Consider the following 17,032-nt stretch of genomic DNA (forward strand, 5'->3'; position numbering starts at 1 on the left):
GCTGAGTCTGGGATCTACTTGAATAAGAGTGGTGACCATTGTCAGGGGGCACTTGGACATGCTGCTTGGTGCCCTATCTAGTTTGTAGACACCACCTACACCCTACAGCTTCCACCACTGCATGCTGCAAGCCATTGCGCCTGGCGCTGTCTCTTCTCCCCAGCTCACCAATATTCCAGTCTGGAGGTTTTCACAATCCCCCAGACACACCCAACTCACTGCCAGGCTTTACTGTTGTTGCGTTGAGCTTCTCGGAGATGCCTCCTGGGCCAGCCTCTTGCTCGCACATACCTTCCAGCTCTGTGAAGGCTGGCCTGTGGAGGAGCTGGCTCTGCCCACCCTAGCTTTTATCTGAAAATTATGCTTAGCTTCGCTCCTTCTCAAACTCAACTCGGTGCTAGGGCTTTGCCCCTCTTCGGTTCTTCATTTGGGAGATATTCATGTTCTCCTTTGACTTTTGATGCCTCCACCTTCCCTGGAATACTCTGGCACACTGAGCTGGTGCTTTGTGCCTATTTCTTGGTGTGATGAAAGACCCAAGTCAAGGAGGAGCTGGGAAGGGGCAGGATAGGATAAGGGGTCAGCTAAGAGGAAACGGAGGGCATCTGAAGCCTCCACAAGAGTGGGACCTCCTACCCATCCACCCCTGTTAGAGGAGTGGAGGCTTTTACCCTCCATTTCCCCTGCTCAGCAGCCACGTAAGACAGGTAAGATGTACGGCTTCTCCTGATCCACCTCACGCAACTTCTTTTGGAGATAGCATAATGAGGGCTGGGAAGGCTAAGCTGCTTCCCTGAGGTCACACAGCAGGTGATACCAGCCTCCAGAAGATAGACAGTTCTGTCAGACTGTATCCAAGCTTCTGTGGTGCCTCATCTCCTTGCTCGGTTGCAATGTCCCTGCTCTGTAGATCTTAACAGGAGCTGGATCAGAAGGTCAAGTCCCCTAGAGGCCACACTAGACTCCCTAGGGTCAGAGCGGGACCTTGGGCGCCACCTGCTACTTCCCTTCTGTACCATTGCTTCCACGTCTATTCACCAGCTGTCCTCGTGCCCAGATTTCTACTTTGAGTGTCAGGGAATCCAGATATATGGTGGGCAGTGCCTCAGTTTCCCTCTTACAGATCTGTTCACTCCTTTCCCTTGGCAGACAGGGTGAGGCTGAATTGATGTTTATTTAAGGGCTTGTGCATTTTGAGATGACAGGTGCCTTGTGACGGTAAAATATGGACCCAACCTAAGTGCAAAATGCTATTGTTTTACACCTGAGGGTGATGTTTCATGATGGCAATGCACTGTCAGAACCGTAAGCAGAAATGAATGGTGTGTCTAATCCTCCCCAGCTCCCCCATACTTGGAAGACAGCAGCTCGCATCCTGGAGTGGGAGAAATATGAGGCTACTCGTCTTTTGCTATAAATCTGCTGTTTCATCAGCCCTGACAGGTGGCTGGACAATCCCAGTCAATTCATCAATTAAATCTACCCATTTGTAGTTGCTCAGAACCTTGTGTCCTTGGCTCTGGGAAGAGCCAAGGCCTCCAAGTGCAGGAGGGCTGCTGTCATTGTGGTTGATGTTCCTGGAGGGAGCAGAAAGGGCCTGGGGAAGGGCTGCCCTCAGAGGCAGGGAGAGGGGAAGGGATTACTAGCCAGAGGAGGAGACAGGAATGTGCATTTTGGTGTGGCTGAGATGGGTGAGAGGGTAGACAGGGCTTCTAAGCCTGGAAAGCCAGGATTTTGTGGTTTGACCCATCTCCAGCTTGATTATTCAGTAGAGCAACTAGGTCTGTCTTCTGCTTCTGATATGACAAAGCTGGGTTCCTGCTCTCACTCTGTCCGTGTTGTGTAAATTTAGATAAGTCAGTTAGCTTCTCAGTCTTGATTTCTTTATCTGTAAGATAGAAATAATAATTAATAATAATAGTAATTTGCTTTAGGGAGTTAAAATGAAGGACAATAGGTACCTACCACTGATTTAAAAAAACATAGTGATCTCAGTGGGCCTGGCCCAAAGTGTGGCCTACAACTGACAGTGAAGTCAGTGACTGCTGTTATTATTACGTAGCTATTGCCATCACAGAGGGTTCTAGCCAACTTAAGTCAACTTAAGTATTCGGGAGCCTTCTCCCATGAACTGGACACTTCCTGGATTCCTTTCTGTCTGAGAACTTCCTCAGTTTTCCTAGGTCTGTTTGTCAGGCGCAGTGGAGAGTGATTCCATACCTTGATAGAGTTTGGCTCCCTACATCCATGAAGCTGATGTGGTGGAGAGAGCTGAGTGATTAGGTCATCTCAGGAAGCACCCAGAAACCTAGAGGGATGTCTCTGCTCCCTAAAGTTGAGGACTGCAGGACTGGCCAGTCTACCAGGAGCCACTTCCAGGAAAGAGAGGAAGGGGAAGGGGAGGTGAGGAAAGGAAAGTTCGTTCCTGAGCAGCTGAAATGGAAGTTGGTGGCCTGGTTGTGTTTGAGGAAGGAGAAAGCCTCTCTTTTTATTACACTGATAATATTGCAGTCACACCTGTCCAGAAAGTAATGCTGGGTCAAATTGCCTGGGTGGGCATCCCAGAGTGAGGAAGTAATTTCCTTCTTAAAGTGCCTCAGTCTCCTCCTTTGTAGATTGGGATAATGACGGTCACTCGGTTCTGGGCTGTTGGGAGGATGCCATGAGACCATAGAAGCAAAATGGCACATGGGAGGTGCTCAGCAAGTACTTGTTGAACACATCTTGGTTGGGAAGGCCTCTCAGAAGGTGACAGTGGGGCCCCACCTGTGGGCATGCTGAGAAGACTCAACTTGTAAAATGGCCTGATCTTGTGATCGTGAGGAATATTCCAGGCAGAACAGGTCTGCTAAGGAGCTTCTGTGGTTTCCCTGAGCAGACACACTCAACCATGGATATTACAGGGCGGCACTGTGAGGAGATTGCCAAGCCATGCTGCCTCCCCGCAGAGCCTTTCAGCCGTTGAGGGTGCAGGGCCTTGTGGGGAAAGCAAATGCATTTGCTGCTAAGAGGATGCCCCTGACACTGCGGCCAGGAGCCCACGGATGATTTTTTTTTCCAGCACAGCTGCTAATGGCTTCATCACGGCTTTTTATGAGATGATGTGAATTGCTCTGGCCAATGAGGCTTAATGGCCTTCCTCAACGACCTGCCTGGTATATTCTCCCTAGAGGCTCTGCTCCGAGTTAAGGCAAGAATATTAATACAGTCCGGATGTGGGCTCTCCCCCTCCCCATAAAGTTGTGGAAATTGAGGTCAAGTTGGGTCCCCCGCAATGTTCTTTAAATAAGCAGCAGTCCGTTGCTTACTCCTTCATCTTCTTGGTGGAGAGCAGCAGGAGACTAGGGGGCCAGGTGCTCTCTTCCTCTGGTTGGCCTTCTTAAAGGAGCAGGCCCCTGAGCAGGAAGGGATCTCCTCCCCAATACCCTTGCTACCAGGTGGCCCTGAGAATGTTTCTCTGCGGGACAGGGCTTTGGAACAGCAGTTCATCAGGAAGGGGTTTTCCCAGTCCTGTCCACCCTGACTACTGGCCAACGAAGAAGGGAAGGCACAAGTGATGAAAGAGGAGGGAATTCTGTAGGCAGTCAAGACCAACACTGGAGGGACCTCTTGTTCCAGATACCTAAAGGTCATTTGAAATGCACTGAATGGGGCCAGATGACCTTTAGGGGATTCCCATTGCCTTTCATTTCCCAGGCTAGCCCCCTACTTCTTCCACCCATTCTTCTCAGGCTGTGATTGTGGGGCTCTTTCTCTGTCACCCACAGTAGGCTAGAAAGCAAGGGTTCCTATTTAGGAAGGCCTCCAAACTTCAGCTCTGCAACCACGCTGTGCTCTTGGAAAATCTCCTAAGTACCCTAAACCTATCAAAGGGGGATATCCTGGCTAGTTTTTGTTTTCCAACTTGACACAAGTTAGAGTCATGTAGGGAGAATAAACCTTAATTGAGAAAATGCCCCCGCTAGATTGGCCTGTGGGCGAAACTTCGAGGCATGTTTAACTATTGATACTGGAGGGCCAGTTCCCTTAGGTAGACCCACCCCTTGTAGACGGAGCAAGCCACGAGGAGTAAGTCCATAAGCAGCACTTCTCCATGGCTTCTGCTTCAGTTTCTGCCTCCAGAAACTGAAGGCCTTGACTTCCCCCGATGGTAGACTGTAACACGTAAGCCAAACACTCCTCTTCCTCAAGTAGCTTTTGGTCTTGTGTTTTTATCAAAGCCGTGGAAACTTTGATTAATACAGATGATGACAAGAGTGGCAGGACTGGAGAAATGGCTCAGTGGCTAAAAGTACTTGTTCTTCCCAAGGACTCAGGTTCAGTACCTAACATCCATATGGTGACTCACAACCATCTGTAACTCTAGGACCAGGAGATCTGCTGCCCCCTGGCTTCTGTGAGCGCCACACATACATGTGCGACACATATTCACACATATACAGGCAAAACACTCATCTACATAGAATAAATACATTATAACACACAGGCAGATAGAGGAGAAAGAGAGGGGAGAAGGGGCAGAGAAGAGAGAGAGAGGAGGGAGAGGAGAGAGAGAGGAAGAGGAGGAGGAGAAAAGAGGGATGGAGGGATGGGAAAGAGGAGGGAGATAGGCCATCTTCTCCTTGGGGCGTGCAAGTGAGTTAAAGGAATGGCCGGAGCTCAGGCTGCCAAGAGCAGGAGCTAAGCAAGCACAGATCTAGGTATCTCCGTCTCTTCTGGTTGGTGCATTGCCACAGTAGATGGTGACTTTGGACCTTTCATGCAACAGGGTCTGCAGCAGCCCCCTTGACTCTGCACAGTAAATGAAACTTTTGACTTACGCTGTTCCTGAACCAACTAGCTAGAAACGTCTGTAGGGCAGGAGGCGTCCTTTCCTCTCTTCGCCAGTGCCTGGTAAACAAGATGGTGCTCAATGAGCGCTCATTGGCTGACGGACACTCGAACGTTGAATGAATCCGTGTCAGCCAGCAAGGCTTCCGTGAACGTCTCTCCAGCAGACAGTAACCAAGTTCCTCTTTCTCCTCGCCTCCCCCGCAGCCAGCCCTGAGGATGTCGGCACCAGCCTCTACTTTGTAAATGACTCCCTGCAGCAGGTAACCTTCTCCAGCTCCGTGGGTGTGGTGGTGCCCTGCCCGGCCGCGGGCTCCCCCAGCGCGGCTCTTCGATGGTACCTGGCCACCGGGGACGACGTCTACGATGTACCGCATATTCGGCGAGTGCCTGCCGACGGGACTCTGCAGCTCTACCCCTTCTCCCCCTCCGCCTTCAATAGCTTTATCCACGACAATGACTATTTCTGCACTGCGGAGAACGCGGCCGGCAAGATCCGGAGCCCTAACATACGCATCAAAGCAGGTGAGGGACCAGGCGCCTGCACCCTGATTGGTGGTGGTGGTGGTGGTGGTGGTGGGTTCTCTGTGAGGGGATCAAGGGGGAATCTCACCTACGCCTTCAAAGCGAGTATTCACCTTGCACGGCACTGTACGTGAGTTAAGTGAGACGGCGCTGACCACCGAAACAGGGAAATGTTGATTGAGCCTCTTTTTTAAAAAAACCTCCTTTTCCTGAAATATACCAAGGAGCGTACACGTTATTGTGTGTGATTGAACGATTTCCATAAGGTTCACACTACAGCCAGCTCAGAAATACACACAACTAATGCCACAGCACCTCACAGTCTCGCTCCTGCTTCCTGTGGTCTCTCTTCTCCTCAGGACAGCCACTCTCCCGATAAGGAATAATTTGGATGTTTTTGCCTTGTCTGTGCTTCACAGAAATGGAGGCCTACCCTCTGCCTTCTCTAGGCTCTTCAGCTCACTGCTCTTGTCATGGAATTTATCCCCACTCTTGTGTGTGGTGGAAGGTCACTCATTATCACACATGTATAGTGTTTCAACGTGTAACTAGGCCACATGCTCTTTGTCCATCCCACTGTTGAACGCTCCGGAGCGCCACAGCTCAGAGAACTGTCATCTATGTGTATTTTCATGATGGAAAAACCATAGCAATGAAAGCGTTGGATCTCCAAAAGAGTCTGTGGAGGTAGAGAAGCAGGGGTGGAATGGAAAGTCTGATCTCTGGCTCAGGTCTGTGAGTGGATGGCTCAGGAAGTGAGTGGATGGCTTTGATCGGCTCTTTTTAACTAGGACATCACAACACACTATATGTATACAGATAGGAAGTGCCTCAAATAGCAGTAAGCCACCCAGGTGTGGGCAGTGGTTTCCTCACAAGGGCATCTGGGTGCAAGGGGCCAGGCTACTGTACAGCTCCAGTGTGCCAACTGCCCTGCAGCTGCGTTGGCCAAGCCCAGGTGCACAGTTTCTGGGAAGATCAGCAGGACTAGTAACAGGCCCTTCAGACTGAGCTCTGGACTGACCTCCCACAACAGGGCTTCTCACCCAAGAACAAGGCTGCAAGTATATAAGGCTGAGGAAGAATTGAACCCTGCCCGTGCCCTTGGGTGGCCTGGGGGACAACTGTTGGCCCTGATGCTGAGGCAGGGGCCTTCTCTCCCACGATCCTGCAGGTGTCTTCTTGGCAGCAGATTCTCTGCCTTATTTGGCTACAAGTACAACCCCAACTATTGAGCTGAATGCCTTTAAGCTGGAGTTGAGTCCAGTTCTAGTGTCCGTAGCCAGGAGCCCTGGCCCAAGGGAAAGACCATCCTAAGAGTTAGAATTGGCCTTTTCAGTAAGTCTACAAAGGTGTCTTACTGATGATGTGGCTGAGTCAAGAAAGTATTTTCCACATGCCTGGCCTTTTACATGTTGCTCCACAGATGAGGAAATGGAGGTTCAAAGGTTAACTTCCCTGCATCCAGGACCCTCATGCTGCTCAGAGGGCAGGCCCTCTGGTGTCCACCCCTTGTGCCTCCTCTGCAGGACGCCCCGGGCTTGTGAGCAACACAACTCACCCTTGACCTCCACTACTCCAGCACCCTTGGAGGACAGCTCCATCAGGCTCCTTTGTGAGATGTGTTGGAGCAATGCTGCCAGACCCATGGGAGGGCTGGACTGGAGCCAGACAGCCAGCCTCTTCCCTCTCCCTTTTCTTCCCTCCCTTCCTTTCCTCTTGCCCAGAGAAGAGTGAAGATGAAGGCCTGGGGAGGGCCAGGTCCAATGGAAACACAAGCAATTAAAGAGGCTTTTAATGCCAGAGAGGCTGCAGGTGCACTGCTTGTGGGGAGGATGCCAGGGCCCTAGGTGTCACCCTGGCAACCATGGCAAGGAGAAGGGCATGCTGCCCATGTGTCTGCTGAGGACAAGGTTGGTAGGCAGGCAATGGGGGCTCTGGCTGTTCTATGTATGCTTGGCAGAGAAGGGGGTGGAAGGAAGGAGCAGACCCCTGGCAGAGGCCAAGCTGAGGAAGAAAGGGGCTAGGCAGAGCTCTTCATCCATGCTTAAGGTAGGGTCAGCCCACCAGCAGGATGTGATTCATGAGTGGCTATAGGTGACACTAAAAGAAAAATGAGTCAGGGCTGGGAACAGGCAGAGTAGACTCTAGATGGTCTTGAAATCAGGACCAAGGTTGGGATGGAATAGAAGCAACAGGAGGTAGGAGGCATGGGGACAGTATCTGTGTCTCAGACAACCCTGGCTTCAAACTAGTCTATTCTACTGCTTTCTGGGTACCACCAATCTCAGGAAGAGCTCAGTATCTAAACTACACTTCCCAGGATACATTACAATAGACTGCTGCTGGTTCATATAATCAGAGTTTTATTTTGTCATGTGATGGTCACCTTGCTGAACCCACTCGCTGTTCTCTTTCCCCACCTCCATGGCCTTGTGACACTCTTCTTTCAATCTCCCACAGTTTTCAGGGAACCCTACACCGTCCGGGTGGAGGATCAAAGGTCAATGCGTGGCAACGTGGCCGTCTTTAAGTGCCTCATCCCCTCTTCAGTGCAGGAATACGTTAGCGTTGTGTCTTGGGAGAAAGACACGGTTTCCATCACTCCAGGTAAGGAATCATTGGTGGAGGCTGACAGAGCTGCTCCGGTGGCAGGTGGTGCTTGAACTGGTCTGTGAACTGAACGAGACTGTGACAGTAGCTTTAGGGACTGATCTGTTACTGCTCTATGGAGTTTTGGCAAATGGGCGTCTTTGGTGTCCATCTGATCCTCTGTGTGGGATGGTAAAGTCTATGTGCTGAGGCCTATGCTATCTGTGAAGGTTCCACAGACACAGTGTGGGGTTGCCATTGATTACTGGGGTTCCTCTTTCACTTGCATTGATTTATGAGAGCCTTTGGCAATCTCACCTGTGTAGCTGTGTAGGTAAAAGCGGGGTATGTTTGTGCTCTGTGTGTGAGTTGGGTAATGAGGCTGGATATTTGGGGAACCAGGCCTAAGAAAGTGTGCATACAGGACTTTCACTTCCCCACGAATCGTGTGAAATGCTGTAAGACTCCTCGGTGACTGACATTGGAAATGGGTTAGTACTGTGTTGTAGGCTTGGAAACCCCTCATTGGTTCAGTTTCTCCTAGGAAGGGTTGTCCCTCCAATGGGAAACAGGTCTTGGTGCCTCACAAAAGTATCTCTTAAATCTTTATTCAGCCTTCAAGGCACCAATTAAAAAAAACAAACAAACACCCCTACTCCTTCACTGCCCCTCCCCCAACTGCAGATCCTTCAAAGAGGAAGAAAAGCAATGGAGGCTCTTCTTTACAGGAAGAACTTGGTTTTCCTCTGAAGTGGAGCATCGTGATCAGTGTTCTTCAGGTAGCCCATTGGCATCAAGGTCCCCAGGCAGTGATCTGAAATGATCCGTGGTCTTCAGAGTTAGCAGGGGATGATACGCCTCTAAAAGCATTTCTTCTCAAGCATGGAGGTCACGACCCCTTTGGAGGGCAAATGACCCTTTCACAGGGGTAGCCTAAGGCCATCAGAAAATAAAGATGTTTACAGTGCCATTCATAACAGCAGCAAACTTGCGGTTGTGAAGTAGCAATGAAATAATTTAACGGCTGGGGGTCACCACAACATGAAGAACCATGTCAAAGGGTCACGGCGTTAGGAAGGTTGAGAACCACTTCTCTACAGGAACCTGTGATAGAGCACGATTCTTGCTGAAGTTCCTTCACTCCGTGATGTGAACAACACCTTTGATACAGCAGTGTCTTCAAAATATTTATATTTAATTAATAATTAAAAATAGCTGAAACCAAAATAGCTGAGGCCTGGGCCCCAGCACCGACCAGAGCTCTTTAGATGGCTATGCAGGAGTTACAGCAGGATGGAAACTAGGCTTACCTGTGTTGGTAGGTGCTTGTTTGAAGACATTAATGTGTGCCTTGTTCTCACTACTTCCCTTCTCTCAGTTCCAAGCAGATGGCCAGGCCAAAAGATCTCCCAATAACAGACAGGTTAGTGGCCTGGTGGTAGCAAGATAGACTCAAAGCTACTCAAGGGTGCCTTCTTTTCTCTACTTTTTCTTTTTTTTGTAAAGCTGTAAGTTAATAGGAGCTGTCTGGAAGGAGAGCCTCTGAGGGAAATAGACAAAAGAGAGATTAAGGAATCCAGGTTTGGAAATGGTTCTGTGGGCACCCATAGAACAAGTGCTTGGACCTCTTGGGTGCCTCTGTGGGATTCCTACAAGGCTTGGATTGAGGTTCCACATGAGACATGGCATCCACAGCCAGAGATCCAAAGGGGACATTTAAGTAGAGAGCACAGGCTGGAGGAGGCTGGCACATCTCTGGGGAAGCCTCAGAAGTGATGGACATTGGGATTCCTGTATTTCTAGCAGAGTCAGGTTTAAGGCATTTAAAGACCATAAGAAAATGTGGTATTTGCTATACACTCAGGTTTATGGATGAAGCATTATGCCCATTAAAATAATAATTATGTTATTAAAACTTTTTGAGTACTTCCTATTTTCCTGGCACTGGGCTAAGACGCCTTCATACATCATCTTGTTTTAGCCTAGAAGTGTAAGCCCAGAAGCCCAGAAGTGTATTTTTCCCTTTCCACTTTACAGAAGAGAAACCTCAGGCCCAAAGAAGCAACTCAACGTCTTTCAGACCATGTGTCTATTACTCGGGTGAGGCATAAACGGAAGCAGGATTTTCCCCAAGCCTGTGCTTGCCCTGTGTGCACACAAGTGTGCTCAGTTTCTCTGAGCACCACGAAGCTTGAAATGTGTGCTGTAAGCGCTGTTGTTTCTTAAAGGGATGATTTGGTGGAACCAAATGCAGGTGGTGATTAAGAACCTAGGATCCAGCTGGGTGAGGTGGCACACATCTGTAATCCCAGCACTGGGAGAGGCAGAGGCAGGCAGATCTCTGTGAGTTTGAAGCCAGCCTGGTCTACAAAGTGAGTCCAGAACAGCAAAGGCTGCACAGAGAAAGCCTGTATTGGCAAAACAAAACAACAGAACTAGAATCTCGGACTATTTCTACATTCATAGGGCCTCACTTCCTGCAACTGTAGAATAGGTTCATAAGGTTGAAATGAAACTATGCAATGTTCAGAGTGTTGCCTGACTGTTCTGAGGATGTGCAGCGTTGTAGCTGCTGCTGTTGAGGTGAAGACAGCATCCTTCATTATTTCCACTGGTTCCTGTTGTTGTGTGTGCTTTTCTACTGTGTAGATGACCTTGCGTCTCATTCCCAGGCTGGGTTTCCTATGAAAGAGAGGAGTGTTTTTATGCATGCATCCTTGGTTCCCCCCACATTGCCCATTGTGCTCACAACAGGAAGGGCTCACTCAGCACCCAGTGAGAAAAGAATTGCTGATTGAGAATTCTGAGGGATTCGGGAGGCATCCTGGACAAATGGGAGCATGAGGACAAGATGGTGGGTACCAGCCAGACCAGAGCAGGTGGAAAGGGAAGGTTAACTAGTTTATGTGCCAGGAGCTGGAGGCGGCAAACTCCCCCAAGCATCCCTTGTAGTTGGTGCTTCAGAGCTGTCTTTGATGTCAGGACCAGGCTGGTAGCCCCAAAGGGCATAATTATCAGAGAAGTGGCCTTGATGTTAATCTGCAGGGCTGTGTTAAACTTTGGTAGACCGTCTTTCTTTCCTTTGGTCTTGGAGAATTTTCCTCTCCTCCCTGGCCCTCCAGCTCCAGCCATAATCATTCTAGATCCTTCTCTAGCTATTTTTTTTTATATATATCCAGGGAGAGTCTTTCCAATGCATCGAGTCTAATATGCTCTTGGGAGAGCCCAAGGGGAAACAGAGACAATGGGGTTTGGCAGACAATGGCCTCTGTAGGTGAGGACCAGAGATCGAGACCACATGCCAACATGCTCCAATTTTGGAAAATGCAAATGGTTTATATAATTTTATAAAATAGGGCTTCTATACTTTTGATGTTCACACATACCCAGTGTGCAAATACTCTGTACGTATAGGTATGTCTTTTGTGGCAGGAGGGTGCTGCTTCTCACCATGGAGGTGGCGATAATCTAGTCTGAAAACAAAATGGATGAAGCAGTAAGCATGGACCTGTGTTAACTTTAATCTCTGGATCCATAAGACTACTCTCTAATGTTCAGGGCCAACAGGAATGGGTACTGGAAAGATAACAAGATTAAGGAAGACCAGGAGGTTGATGTGGGCAAGTTGAGGTCTCAGAGAGCATCCTCCTTGGGAAAAGCATGCATACCCTGGGAGGAAGAGCATGTTAGCTACAGCCTGTTAGCAAGGCCTCCTGTGTCTCTTTCTGAAGGAGCCTTGTATCTAACCATGCCATGAGAGGTGACTATTTGCTCACAGGCTGCCCTTCTGGCTAGCCGTGCTGTCTTGGAGCTGGCCACCAGAGCTGTGTCCAGCTTTCTGTTATGTTTTTTTCAGGGTTGGGAGACACTAGAGAGACAGCTCAGCTCCTGTCTCTCCAACCTCTCCTGCCTCCAGCTGTTGGTTGGTTTCCAATCTGGCCTTCTAAAGTGTATGTGAAATCTTTAACCTGCCTCATTCCTACCCCAATGTCCCTCCTATAGTACCTACTCTGTGTGTGTGTGTGTGTGTGTATGTATGTGTGTATTTGTATAGAAAGTGTGGGCAGGATGTGTGTAAGAGGACTAAGGGCAGTGTATAAACATAGATCAGAATTAAGGCCTCCAGTGAAGCTGAGATGTGGTTTAATTTCCCATCTGCATGATCACCATTACAATGCATGTTATTGGATATAAAGATAAATCCGGCCCTGTTCCTAATAGCTTTTAATTTCCACCAGACCTGATTATATCGATGCAGGCTCCTTGTGGGAGTTTCCCAGCATGCTCTTCCCCAGCATCCTGACTGTCATTCTTAGCCCCAGTGGGGAGTTTTGGACACCGCTCAGATGCCAGCCAGATGTATCCCCTGCTGCCCTGGAAGATGAGCCTGGCTGAGCATCCTTGTTAGTGCGGGTGGGGCCCTTGGATGTCATTGGCCCTGGCCCAGCGTCAGGGACTCTGCATCTTTCCAGAGGGGGCAAACAGGGACAAAGGGAATCTGTTGGGGAAGGGGTCTCGCTGAAAAGGCTCTGGTTTTCATCAGTGTTTTGCTCTGCTACTCACCTTTGCCCACAGGGGCATGCAGTAACCTTTCCAGGTTCTGAACCTCCCTTGTGACTTGTTCCTACACTAGAGGGTCCCAAGATTTTCCCATGGACTGTCACACCTCTCTCCATTTGTCTCTGCTGTGTACCTGGCTTCACAGGCTCTAGTCGTGTCCTCTTCCTGTGGAGACACTACTCTGCCTTTCTCCTGGAACATGGTGCCCACGTGTCCCCCTCCATGGATATACACTACAAGCCGACAGCAGATGTTTCAGCTCCGTTGGCTCCTTTCCCACTATTTCTATCTGCCTGCACAGGAGGGTGGGTGATATTCTTTTTCCCCTTCATTTTATCCCCATGACCAGCATAACACTGCAGTGGAATGATAAAGATAACAAGATTAAGGGTAATGCCTACTATGCGTGGAGTCCTCTTTCTGGGTTAGGCATTTCATGTATTCTATCTCTAATCCTCACAATCACTTTTAAGACAGATCATTATTTCCCTCCTACCCCCATCCAGTTTCATAAATAAAGATATGGAGGCCCAGGGAAGTTAAGCATCTTACTCAAGGACACACAGCTTATTGGGTTGTGGCCTGGCTTTGAGTGTGGGCATGCGTGCGTGCGTGCGTGCGTGTGTGTGTGTTTGTGTGTGTGTGTCTTCTGAGTTACATTGCTTCCAGCTTCCTCTCTAGAACAGGCTCTTCAGGAGAAATCATCTATTCTGTGCTTGGACTTCAACCCAAGAGAGAGGGTCTGTCCCTGACTCCTGCACTTGCTTGGGGACAGAAACATGTCACTAGCCACCCTGCTCTGGCTGCACGTGCAGTGACCAGAGGTTTTAGCCTTTCTGACAGATAGTGGATTTCTAGCTTGGAGATCAGTGAACAGGTTAATCATTCTCACATGAAGCCTGTAGGGGTCACCAGCTCTTGGTTCTAGCAGGAGACATAAAGATGGCCCTGACCTGGGAACTGAGCACTGAACTCCTGCCTCAGCTCTCATGTCTGGAGGTGGATGCTCCTAGCACTGTAAGCAGATGCGAGCTTTGGCTCTGGAATGCAGATCTACTCTGTGAATTACATTTCACTCAAGCCCACCTCAAGGCTACTTCAGCCCTATGTATCTTGCTCTGAGTTGGAAGGCTGGGAGAGGTGGGCACAGACACAAACGGGATGGTGGTCTCAGGAAAGCTGTAAGTGGCCACAAGTAGGCACAAGTGAGCACCCAGAGTCCTGGAGAGGCCTGTGGGTCATAGAGATGAGCCTTCTTGGTGATTAGTGTGAGACTCAGACCTGGACTTGTGCTCTCGGGCAGTTTCTTGGCTGCACATGTTTAGGGCACACAGTTTTAACCGCTCCTGGAAGATTTTATTTATTTACTACAAGCTTCCTACTTGTTTGTCTAAACTCTACCCATCTTTTAACATGTTTTCAAAAGCCACTCTTTTCTGGTTCCACTAAGGCTGGATTAAATCACCACCAGACTGGCCTCCTCCTGGGGATCATTTTCCAAGTCCTCTCCTAGCTTTAGCCATTCCTGGCTTGGGTCATTAATGGTGTTTTAGAACCTGTGTTTCCCCTGCTGCTGGGGTGTTGCCCCCTCTAGCATGTGTCTTTGCCCAGTCCCTCGGAGAAGATGGGTCATCGATGAAGAGGGATGCCTGCCATGGCTCCCACCCTTGGAAGGTTGTACAAAAAAATAGGTGGCATTGGCAGGATGTACCAGGATCGTGGAAAGTCTGTCAACACTGAGAAACTTACAAAGACATAGACAGGTGGCCAAGACCCTGTTTTTATAACTTAAGTATTCTGTGGTCGTGTCTGGTCACCGTGGGGGAGAACTGAATGCCCGGGTGTATGGCGTTCGGCTCCTCTGATTCACTTGTGCTTGGCAGTCACCTGATGCAAACCCAGGAACAATGAAGGTGTGTGCTTGCAGCACAACGACCGTCAGCTCCTTCACCGGGTCGGTCTGCTCTGTCCGCTCAGGCCCTAGCTTAGGGAGAAGAATTCCCTCTGAACCACAGTCTGCAATACACCATTGGGTTATTTTGTCTGCTCCATGATTGTCATTGTGCTCATTCTTCTTCTGAGGGTGCACAGCTAGGTTTAGTGACTTGTGTGGGGAGAAGAGAAAGAAATTAAAGGGAAGAGAGAACGAATGCGTAGTAAACCACACATCTGTGTACTATGGTGGCAGTTATTTGCGTGTTAGCTCATTTCATTCTTGTGGTGAGCCCATGAGAGAAACACCTCCATTTGTAGATTTAAAGAAAATGAGGCCAGAGAGACCAGGCAATTTGTTCCAGAGGACACAGCTTTACCAGGCAACCACAAAACTCTTGTTCACCAGGCAACCCCAAAACACTTGTTCCTGAAGTCCAAGCTCTTTATGACAAAAGTACTCTAAGGTTGTCAAGGGCCTTCCAGCACTCATTGTTTTCTTCTCGAAGGTGGCTGCCGAGAGCAAAAGGCAGCTGACTCATCTGTTTCTATGTGCTCTGGTGAAGAAGAGGGACACTGGACTTAAATAGTCCTAGATTCTTCCCTCAAGCACAGAGAGGATGTCCTGTATCCTGAAGTTTCTAAACAGGTGTTGCCAAAAACGGGGCATGATGACTTAGTCCATGGCATTTGAGTGGTAGAAACTGAAGGATCGGGAGTCTAGCCTTGGCTAAATAAGACTCCATCGCAAAAACAAAAACAGAGACGAGAAAACCCTTAAATCGAACACATTTTGCAAGTTGGAGATTCAAAGGAAACCCTCAGGAGCCACAAAGGCACCCTTTCCCTCTCCCTGTGGTTTCACACTGAAGGATGACCACAGTAATCAAGGTAGATAAGAAAAAGTAAGTGGACAGTGACCAGCATTCACACTCTCCTGTAATATGAATCTTATCTAGCAGGTTCTTGCTGCCCGAATTCCAAAGTCAAGGGTTTGAGACACAGGAGGTCAGCCATCTGCCCCAGGCCTCCTGGGTCTGCTGTGCCCAGCACGGTGTGACTTCCCTCTTGGGCTTTCTCACCATCTGTGTTTGCCACAGCACTTCCTGCACTGCTTTCAGTGCAGAAATCACAGGTAGCCTGTCACTGAGTCTTTCCAGTCACAGCTGTGTGAGACAGATTCAAGGGACTCAAGGAACAGAGAACCAAGGCTTAGGGTAGGGAGGGTTGGAGAGGGATGGGAAGGGGTGGGAAGGGCTGAGGAGGGGTGGAGGTGTAAGGCCTTCTTTCCAAATATCATACCACCAAGAGGAACAGAAACTAGACTCTGGTTTCACAGCCTTTATCCCAGGAGTTCTCCAGGCTCAGTGCTTGTCAGGCTCCCCGGGATTCCTTCCAATGTCCCAGCAGGCAGCCTGCTCCATAGTCATTCGCCAGTTGGTTGGTTCCAGAGCCATCAGCTTCTCTCCCCAGTCAAGCAGAAATGTCCGTGTTCACAGGCGCCTCTGGCGGTGTGTGCATGTGTCGTGTTTTGCTTCTCCACTTAGTTCATGGCAGGCACTGCGTTTTCAGAGCACCCACTGGGTGAATTTCAGCAGATTTAAGGCAGTGGCAAGCTAACGCCCTGCCCCAGGACCATGCTGCGACAGTGGACACAGAACAAGCAGCATTGTTTGGTTAAGTTGGCACCTCTGTAAGTTACCCTGAAATCAGAGCAGAATTCTTTATAGAAGGTTATCCTATACATAAATCATCATTAGACCACCTCATTTTTGTTTAATGCCTACCTAACTGTGCCGCAGTCTAAAAATGTGTGTTTAGTGAAGTCAAGGGTTGCAGGGAAATTATAGGGTTTTCAAAAACCCATTTGCTTTGCCAGTGCTCACATCAGAATCAATCTTACCTTCAGTCCTTACTCGCACTGCAAACAGGCAGCGCCGCTTGCCGAATCCTGGCATTTAATATAGGGTAGCGTTTATTCAGAAGGAGCCGACAGCGCTTGCAGAATGGCGGAGCTATGTATAGATGCCACTTCCTGCCAAGCCTGTGATTTTGAACTCTGTGGCATATCCATAAGCCGTCTCTGCCATAGCGAGAGCCACGGCCACGGCCACAGCCACATGGAGACAGCGCCCAGGTTGTGAGTGCTGAGGATGAGTGGGGCTGGGCTGGGGGCCAGCATCTGCAAGCCTGTGTGTGTCGAGGCATATCAGCCCACAGTAGGCACCTAAACAGTTTTGTCTGGTGGTTCGAAGAAGGTTTGGCCAGGGCAGTTGCTGGCCCTCTGGTCTGGTGGGAAAAGCAGTGAGTTAACGAGAAAGTGTGTGTGGCGCTGCCTGGCCCTGCAGTGGCTAGAATGAAGAAGTCACTGCTCCTTTGTACGCCAAAGCCAGTAGGGCTTGTTTGGAGTCTCTTTATGATGGGATGAAGCTGTATGGTTAAAAAAAAAAAGTGTGCGGTCAGGATTCAGAGACTAGGGTTCAAATCTGACCCTGCTCCTCACTTTTCATAAGGTTCTGTGCAAGCCCTTTTGCCCTTTAGCCTTGTGGAACTTCACATTCCCCAGTTTTGATGATGAGAAATGATGCGCATT

The 17,032-nt window shown here is 49.3% G+C and overlaps 1 protein-coding gene across 2 annotated transcripts in view; it reads left to right on the top strand.

The window, feature by feature from the left end:
- Nucleotides 1-17,032, top strand: part of Dscaml1 (DS cell adhesion molecule like 1) — a 309,575-nt gene that overhangs the window by 11,582 nt on the left and 280,961 nt on the right. For both annotated transcript variants that reach the window (XM_060373045.1, XM_060373051.1), the window contains exons 2-3: nt 5,038-5,355; nt 7,819-7,965. In XM_060373045.1, coding sequence (XP_060229028.1) covers nt 5,038-5,355; nt 7,819-7,965 — 465 coding nt within the window. The remainder of the gene's footprint in view (nt 1-5,037; nt 5,356-7,818; nt 7,966-17,032) is intronic.

The sequence above is a fragment of the Meriones unguiculatus genome, chromosome 1 (assembly GCF_030254825.1).
Source record: "Meriones unguiculatus strain TT.TT164.6M chromosome 1, Bangor_MerUng_6.1, whole genome shotgun sequence".
NCBI lineage: Eukaryota > Metazoa > Chordata > Mammalia > Rodentia > Muridae > Meriones > Meriones unguiculatus.